This window comes from Triticum urartu, chromosome 6A, assembly GCF_056163025.1.
Source record: "Triticum urartu cultivar PI428250 chromosome 6A, HENAU_Tu73, whole genome shotgun sequence".
NCBI lineage: Eukaryota > Viridiplantae > Streptophyta > Magnoliopsida > Poales > Poaceae > Triticum > Triticum urartu.
Genome location: NC_141878.1, coordinates 207,477,534 through 207,486,800, shown reverse-complemented (window position 1 = coordinate 207,486,800; position 9,267 = coordinate 207,477,534). Strand labels below are relative to the sequence as shown.

The 9,267-nt window shown below is 43.5% G+C and overlaps 1 protein-coding gene across 1 annotated transcript; it reads right to left on the bottom strand.

Moving 5' to 3' along the window:
• Positions 1-204: 204 nt before the first annotated feature.
• Positions 205-4,594, bottom strand: LOC125512200 (P-loop containing nucleoside triphosphate hydrolases superfamily protein). The gene is made up of 3 exons (XM_048677283.2): positions 4,231-4,594; positions 3,213-3,322; positions 205-2,114 (listed from the first exon to the last, which is right to left on the bottom strand). Exons 2-3 carry the CDS (start codon positions 3,286-3,288, stop codon positions 565-567), a joined length of 1,626 nt encoding a protein of 541 aa, XP_048533240.1. The 5' UTR covers positions 3,289-3,322; positions 4,231-4,594; the 3' UTR covers positions 205-564.
• Positions 4,595-9,267: the final 4,673 nt, after the last annotated feature.

The following is a 9,267-nucleotide window of genomic DNA, read 5'->3' as shown; positions in this document are numbered from 1 at the left end:
AAAGAAAAGCTCACTACTCTTACGGAATTGTTCACACGCAATATTAATTATTGAACCTCAAATCACTATACTTATTTGAGTATTCATCATTCAGTGGTTTCACAATTAAAATCCTATCCAGGCTTCCCTAATTCAGATAATCCAGAATCAGAAAGAAAACAAACAAGAACCAGGAAACCATCAGTGTAACATTGAACAAATGAATCAAGGAAAATACAAATCATACCATTATTTAAGTCAACTGCACCATGTGTGTTTGACCAACATTTTGATAAAATTACACATAAGGTAGCTTGTTTACATTTTCTGCATAAATTGATTCCAGACACAGGCCCTGAAGAATCGTCTTTAGACTCATTGGTAAAGCTGTCAAGGAAGTTGCCATATATTTCAGGAGTTACAAATTCCGATATCTGGCCTATCCACATGAAGATGGATGCACAACATGCACTGTCTTCCTACAAAACTTTTAACCTCAGCTATCAAACAACAAAGCCATATAACCGGTAGAGCATACAGTTGTCATATTAAAAAGATTGACCACATATCTGTTATGCGTACTGGTCAAGAATGTGCCCGAGAACTCAGTTTTCTCTTCCTGTCAGTGCCAAGAGAAATACTGCTGGTGAATTTTGAATTAGAGAGTTCCCGAGGAATTGGAGCTCCTGCAGTCTTCAGAACCTGAGCAAGCTCTCCAAAAAGTTTCCTATCTTCCTCATTCACAAAGACAATAGCCACGCCCTCCTTACCCATCCGAGACGCTCTTCCAACTTGGTGAATATATTCATCAATGGAATTTGGCATGTCAAACAAAATCACTTGATGTACTTTCAGAAGATCCATTCCACGTCCCAAGACCCCGGTACAAACAACAACAGATACTTCTCCTGTGAGAAACCGTCTCAATCTTTCTCTTCTCTCTTCCATTGTTTTCTCACCATGAATAGAAATAACCTCCAACCCAGTAGCAGCAGTAATGGCTTCAGACAAGAGATCGGCACCAACTCTGGAACTCACAAATACAACAGCAGGAGGTTTAAAGTGCTGCTTACTTTTTATTATCTCAAAAATCTTCTGCTTCTTCTGCTTAGACTCCACCCAAATTACCACTTGTCTAACTGATTTATTTGGTTTACCTGGGTTCCCACAAGAAATATGTATCATGTTGTTCGACAGTGAGTTTGACAATTTCTCAATTTCTGAATGTATTGTTGCTGAAAACATCATAACCTGTGGACATGAGAGTGCACGAAAGATCTGCATGGCCTGATCTCTGAATCCTCTCTCTAGCAAGCAGTCCACTTCATCCAGAACAAACACAGAAACATCTGTAAGGTCAACATTGTGTTTCATCAGAAGATCAATTAGTCTTCCTGGGGTGCCCACAATTAACTCGACACCATTTTCAATTCTATATATTTGCTGAGCCAGGGGATCTCCACCAACAACTAGAGCAGTTTTAAATGGTAAACCCTTTCCAAGAACTTTTGCTTGATCCTCCACCTGTAGGCATAGCTCCCTAGTTGGAGCAAGGACTATAGCCAAGGGCCCACGCTTGCTTTCACATTGCTGCAGCTCTCTCCATGAACAATGTGCAATTATAGGAACTAGAAAAGAAGCTGTTTTCCCTGAACCAGTATCTGCAGAGACAAGTAGGCTTCTATTACTTATTGATGCAGGGATGACTTGCATCTGCACCGGAGTAGGCATGGTATACCCTGCAGCATCAAGATTGTGCACAAGCTTCTCAGGAAGACCACAGGAAGAGAAACACATGATTGGATCAGGAATTGCCTCACCCTTGACACAAATGTCAAGTTTATTTCTCAGTGAAACGATCTGGCTGGCATGCAAACTCGGTATATCGGGAAAATTATTGTCTCGGACACAGAAGCTCTCATCACCAAACGGAACTTTTATGCGTGCTGGTGCTTTTACTGGTATCTTTGTTTCAGCGGCAATTCTAGCAAGAAGAGCAGTCTTGCATTCCACACTACAGATATCATCATCAGTCTGATCACATATATATTCCCCGTATCGACCACATATAACACAGCGAGGCTCCCCAGGAAGAGCTTCTCTCTGCTCAAAGCATCTTTCCTTCACACGTAGATCTGTAAGAGTAACAAATATCATGAACAAGGTGTTTTGATTCCTTGAACGAATACATGGAGCAGAGAGAAGGCAATCCTCTACTATTACATCAGACATGTGCACCGTGTTTTGTGATTCCTTGACTGAATACATGGAGCAGAGAGGAAGAACGATCTATTAAACTCATAATTCATTAGGTCATTGTTATCAATCCCAACTAGGTATCATAAGTAAATGGATCCCGTTTGTTCAATACTTTGATAACCAAGGTCATTCTTTGCTAAAGAGAAATGATAACTATAAGTCAGACTCGATAGAATTGGATCAATTCCAAATAGCGAGAATTAGGATTCTTGATCCCTCTCAATCTATCTTTCAATTCAAGGATCCAGAGAGGTGTTTTCATAGTCATCTCCGAATATTTGCCATCTCGGAATATTTCCGATTGTTCAAAAAAAAATCAATTTCATTTTTCTATGATATGTCTTCCTATATGAAAATTGGTTATTTACGATGTACGATGATCCCTGTTAAGCATCCATGGCTGAATGGGAAAGTTCCATAAGTCTATTAGAACTGGCTCTCTATCCATGGAATCTCATCCATCATCCATACATAACGAATTGGTATGGCATATTCATACCAGAACATATAAGAATAATAAGAACTCGAATTCTTATCAATACTGGAACTCAGAGCATAGGAGGAAAAATTGATTTATGGATGGAATCAAATACGTAGTAGGATAGAAAAGTGTCCCATTGCTGAAAAGCTATACAGAGATGCAAGGTCCTAGGTGAACGAGAAAAGGCTGGTATTATGTTGCAAGATAATAGGAGAGCAAAACTATAACATGGGAAAAACAAAATGTTAATCAGCTAATAAGGTAGAATGCCATAAATGATGTCAGACAGACAAAAAAATATTTTATTATTATTAGACTCACGAAGTTCTGTTTACTAACTATGGAGATATAAAGTCTGCAAATAAATATTTTTCCATTGAAGATCTGGATTTCCAATTTACTGATTTCATTTGCTTTATTTTGGATGAGAATAAATATGCATCCAATTATTCGGCTTTGCAGATATGTGCTCTGACAAATTCAATGCACGTACCTTCCACTTGCAGCTCGTTCCTATCATCAGATGGAGAGACCAAATTATCAGCTGAATCTTTCTCCCCTTGTCCCATTTAACTGAGGTGGGAAATAAGTACCATAAATAAACTGCACAGAAGAGAAGGAGGAAGGAAATTAGGGCACAGTTCTTTACGCTGGAACTTCTCCAGAAACGGCTTAAGCTTATCTACCCCACAGATTCAGTGATGGAAAAAAGACCCTGAGAAACTGCAATCCAGTTCTTTTCGGCTTCTGTCCCGTCCACGTACTTTATTTGCGAGTTCTCTGATGAAAAGTCTAATGCCAGATGCCCTTGGACGGTAGTTGTCTAATGTTTAACTTCTTTGTGATCTCTTGCTGTGTTTATCGTAGATGTGAACAACAAAACACCTTACGGACACCATAATACTAAATATTACTAGAATAAAAATATGGTCATTGGTATACTTGAGAACAAGTCAAATAAAATAAAGGTCGTCAAGGCATTACAGGGTTATCTTCCCAACAAATTCAGTCATACTACCTCTCTCTCAGTTTACAGGGCGTGCGCGTGCCCCTAGGTCGTCAATTTGACCGACCTAATACAGGTCATATATTACAAAAAATATATCAATATAAACTTCAGAAGTTCTATTTTCAAACCGTATAATTTTTGTGTTATATAGTTTATATTAAGATGATAAAATTGGTAACCTAGGTATACGCGTAGGACTTGTAAACTGAAACGGAGGTAGTAGTAAAAACTAATCATCAAGGTGCGACACTCCCAGCAATAGCATCACATATTTTGCCTATAGTACCATTGTTACCGGCAGTGGCAGGTCTAGATTTTGCAACAGGGCGGTCCACCGCTAAAGAAAATTGACAGCAATTCTGGCATGCCAACTGGGATTGGGCACAGACAACGAATATGACATACACAGGGGCAATGTTTTCTCAATAAATATAATTATAAAAAACAACAAACCCTAATGAGTAATGATGAAATTGGGGGATGGAGATTGGGCAGTGCGTACTGAAGACAACGGGCTGGGCGCTGGCTGCTGCACGCCTGCACACTGCCGCCGGCCGCCGGGCAGCACTGCTGATTGCTGCCGCCTGCCGAGTGCGGACTGAGCGGCTAGGCTAGCCGGCGCGATGGTGCCGCTGTTGGCCGGACGGGGCTGGGCGGGGCGACTGGCCGCAGGTGGGTCCTGGCCTTCTGGGCGTCCGGCAACGGCGAGTGGCCGTCGAGGCAGGCGACTGGCGGCGAGTACGGACAGAGGGGGGAATCGCGGGCGGGAGACGGCAGAGGGGAATCGCGTTTTTTCTTTCTGATTCCGAGGGATGAGGGAAGGCAGAGTGGAGTTCGGGATTAAGGGCCAGTTTGGATGGCGTCCTCGTCCGTTCGCGCCTGGCCTGTACCATGCCTGAAAACTGCCTGTACCATGTTTGGTTGGAGTCCACGGGAGCAGAAGCTAGCCTGGCCTGGTGACCAGAAAATCTTGATTAGCCTGGCCCATGACCCAGGCTACTTGATTAGCCTGGCTCAGGCACAAGGAACCGGTCGCCTGGAGGCAGCCTGGCTACAAGTAGTACATTATTCAGCGGGGTTCTTTTGTGAGTTAGCTCTGAACTGTAATGCTTTTTCCAGTAAACTTTTTTTAGGCGAGGTATGCAACCAAACAGCCCATGCCTGGCCAGGCATAAAATTTCCAGTTCCCAGGTAATGTCCAGGCACCACTTTCTATCAGGCACGGAAGCCAGGACGCGTACCAAACAAGTTCTAACTAAGTTCACAAGAACATCTCGAGCCGCGTCCCCAACAGGCCCCATGCGACATTTTCGACGCCGGCTCGATCTGTTTTTGGGCCCGGCGATTATAGACCGAACCCGGCGCACTGGGGGTGCTCGGGGGCTCCGGCGCGAGGGAAAAGCACGTTAGACCCACATCGTCGGGCGAAAAATCAAATCTTTCTTTCAAATTCGCCTTCCACCCCCGCGCGCTCGGCCGCCAATCGGATGATCCCAGCGCCGCCCACCGCCCGCCACCGCTAGATTTTTCCGGCCAAAAAAAGAGCAGAGGTTTCGCCGAGGCAGCCTCTCGACCATCGGCTGGGCGATTTTTCCGGCGTTGCCGGCCGCGGAGAGGCGGTATAGCGGCGGGTATGCGCCCACCGCACATGCAAGGTGTTCGGCGATTTGCCTACCTCGGCAATGGACTCGGGTGACGAGGAAGCATTCGCCGCGCTGCTGGAGGACAAAGCCGAGGCCGACGTCCAAGAAAAGGAACATCTCATAGTCCTCGTCGCCCTCGCCGACCTGCTGGCGAGCAATGAAAAGTCGCGGCGAGGTGGCTCGGCGCCGGGGCGGATGAAAGCAAAAAAATTGGCATTGTCTCGAGGGCTACTGCATGCTCTACTCCGACTACTTCGCCGACGCTCCACTGCACGGCGTCAAAACATTTCAGCGTCGTTATCGGATGAGCCGAAAGCTTTTCCTCAGGATTGTGAATTTCATCCAGGAGTTCAACAGCTACTTCAAGTGCAAGAAGGATTGCACCGGCAAATTTGGATTCACCTCAATCCAAAAGTGCACGACAGCGATGAGGATGCTTGCATACGGAGCTCCTGGTGATTCACTCGACGACTATGGGCGCATGGCCGAGTCCACCACCATTGAGTGTTTTTACAAATTCTGTCGGGCGATGGTGGCAGTGTTTGGATCGCAATACTTGTGAACACCCAATGCGGAAGACACTGCTTGGATCCTAGCACATAATGCAGCAAGAGGATTTCCTGGGATGCTTGGAAGCATCGACTGCATGCATTGGAAATGGAAGAACTGCCCATTTGCTTGGCAGGGGATGTACAAAGACGTCAAAGGCGGTTGCAGTGTGATACTCGAGGCGGTGGCAACACAGGACCTCTGGATTTGGCACTCGTTCTTTGGTATGCCAGGAACTCACAGTGACATCAACGTGTTGCAGTGCTCCTCTATCTTTGCCAAGCTTGTTGAAGGTCATTCTCCTCCGGTGAATTTCGAGGTCAATGGGCGGCACTACAACAATGGGTACTACCTAGCTGATGGGTTGTTATTACACATTGCGTCACAATAATTATGCCTATTCTCTCTTATTTTAGAACGTTTACATGAAGAGGGGGAATGCCGGCAGCTGGAATTCTGCGCTGGAAAAGGAGCAAATATTAGAGACATATTATGCACATCTCCAAAAGTCCTGAAACTTCACGGGAATTATTTTCAGAATATATAAAAAATATTGGATGAAAGAAGTACCATAGGGGGGCCACCCACCGTCCACCCCTAGGCGCGCCCCCTGCCTCTTGGGCCCCCTGGTGGCCCTCTGATGCCCATCTTTGCCTATATGGAGTCTTTCGTCCAGGAAAAAAATCAGAAGCAAGCTCACGGGACGAAACTCCGCCGCCACGAGGCGGAACCAATCCAGGGCTCCGGCGGAGCTGTTCTACCGGGAAAACTTCCCTCCGGGAGGGGGAAATCATCACCATCGTCATCACCAACGACCCTATCATCGGGAGGGGGTCAATCTCCATCAACAGCTTCACCAGCACCATCTCATCTCAAACCCTAGTTCATCTCTTGTATCCAATATCTGTATCCAAACCTCAAATTGGTACCTGTGGGTTGCTAGTAGTGTTGATTACTCTTTGTAGTTGATGCTAGTTGGTTTAATTGGTGGAAGATCATATGTTCAGATCCATTATGCATATTAATACCCCTCTGATTATGAACATGAATATGCTTTGTCAGTAGTTACGTTTGTTCCTAAGGACATGGGAGAAGTCTTGCTATAAGTAGTCATTTGAATTTGGTATTCGTTCGATATTTTGATGACATGTATGTTGTCATCCCTCTAGTGGTGTCATGTGAACGTCGACTACATGACACTTCACCATTGTTTGGGCCTGGAGGGAGGCATTGGGAAGTAATAAGTAGATGATGGGTTGCTAGAGTGACAAAAGTTTAAACCCTAGTTTATGTGTTGCTTCGTAAGGGCCTGATTTGGATCCATATGTTTCATGCTATGGTTAGGTTTACCTTAATACTTCTGTTGTAGTTGCGGATGCTTGCAATAGGGGTTAATCATAAGTGGGATGCTTGTCCAAGTAAGGACAGTACCCAAGCACCGGTCCACCCACATATCAAATTATCAAAGTACCGAACGTGAATCATATGAACATGATGAAAACTAGCTTGACGATAATTCCCATGTGTCCTCGGGAGCGCTTTCCTTTATATAAAAGTTCGTCCAGGCTTGTCCTTTGCTACAAAAAGGATTGGACCATCTTGATGCACCTTATTTACTTGCATTACTTGTTACCCGTTACAAATTACCTTATCACAAAACTATCTGTTACCGATAATTTCAGTGCTTGCAGAAAATACCTTGCTGAAAACCGCTTATCATTTCCTTCTACTCCTCGTTGGGTTCGACACTCTTACTTATCGAAAAGGCTACGATAGATCCCCTACACTTGTGGGTCATCAAGACTCTTTTCTGGGGTCGTTGCCGGGGAGTGAAGCGCTTTTGGTAGGTGGAATTTGGTAAGGAAAAATGTATATAGTGTGCTGAAATTTACTGTCACTTGTTACTATGGAACATAATCCTTTGAGGGGCTTGTTCGGGGTATCTTCACCCCGACCAGTAGAGCAAAGAGTTGCTCCTCAAACTACTGAACCTACTGAAAATGTTTACTTTGAAATTCCTTCGGGTATGATAGAGAAACTGCTAGCTAGTCCTTTCACAGGTGATGTAACATTACATCCCGATTTGCACCTAATCTATGTGGATGAAGTTTGTGGATTATTTAAGCTTGCAGGTATGCCTGAGGATGCTATCAAGAAGAAGATCTTCCCTTTATCTTTGAAGGGAGATGCATTGACATGGCTTAGGCTATGTGATGATATTGGATCATGGAACTACCAACGATTGAAATTGGAATTTCATGAGAAGTTTTATCCTATGCATCTGGTTCATCGTGATCGTAATTATATATATATAATTTTTGGCCTCGTGAAGGAGAAAGCATCGCTCAAGCTTGGGGGAGGCTTAAGTCAATGTTATATTCATGCCCCAATCATGATCTCTCAAAAGAAATGATTATTCAAAAAAATTATGCTCGGCTTTCTCTCAGTAATCGCTCCATGCTCAATACTTCTTGTACTGGATCTTTTATGATGAAGACCATTGAATTCAAATGGGATTTATTGGAAATAATTAAACGCAACTCTGAAGATTGGGACCTCGACGAAGGTAAGGAGTCAGGTATAACACCTAAGTTTGATTGTGTTAAATCTTTTATGGATACCGATGCTTTTCGTGAATTTAGCACTAAATATGGACTTGACTCTGAGATAGTAGCTTCTTTCTGTGAATCCTTTGGTACTCATGTTGATCTCCCTAAGGAGAAGTGGTTTAAATATAATCCTCCCATTGAAGTAAAAGTAGTTGCACCTATTAAAGTTGAACAAAAGACTGTCACTTATAATGATCCTGTTGTTCCTACTTCTTATATTGAGAAACCACATTTCCCTGTTAGAATAAAGGATCATGCTAAAGCTTCAACTGTGGTCAACAAAAGTAATATTAAGACACCCAAACCCCCTGATCAAATTAAAGTTGAACCTAGTGTTGCTATGGTTAAAGATCTCTTGGCCGATAATATTGATGGGCATGTTATTTACTTCTGCAATGAGTCTGCTAGAATTGCTAGACTTGATACTAAAAATAAACATAGACCTGTTGTAGGCATGCCTGTTATTTCTGTTAAAATAGGAGATCATTGTTATCATGGCTTATGTGATATGGGTGCTAGTGCAAGTGCAATACCTCATTCCTTATACCAAGAAATTATGCATGATATTGCACCTGCTGAGATAGAAGAGATTGATGTTACTATTAAGCTTGCCAATAGAGATACTGTTTCACCAGTTGGGATTGTTAGAGATGTTGAAGTCTTGTGTGGGAAAGTTAAATACCCTGCTGATTTTCTTGTTCTTGGTTCCCCACAAGATGACTTTTGTCCATTATATTT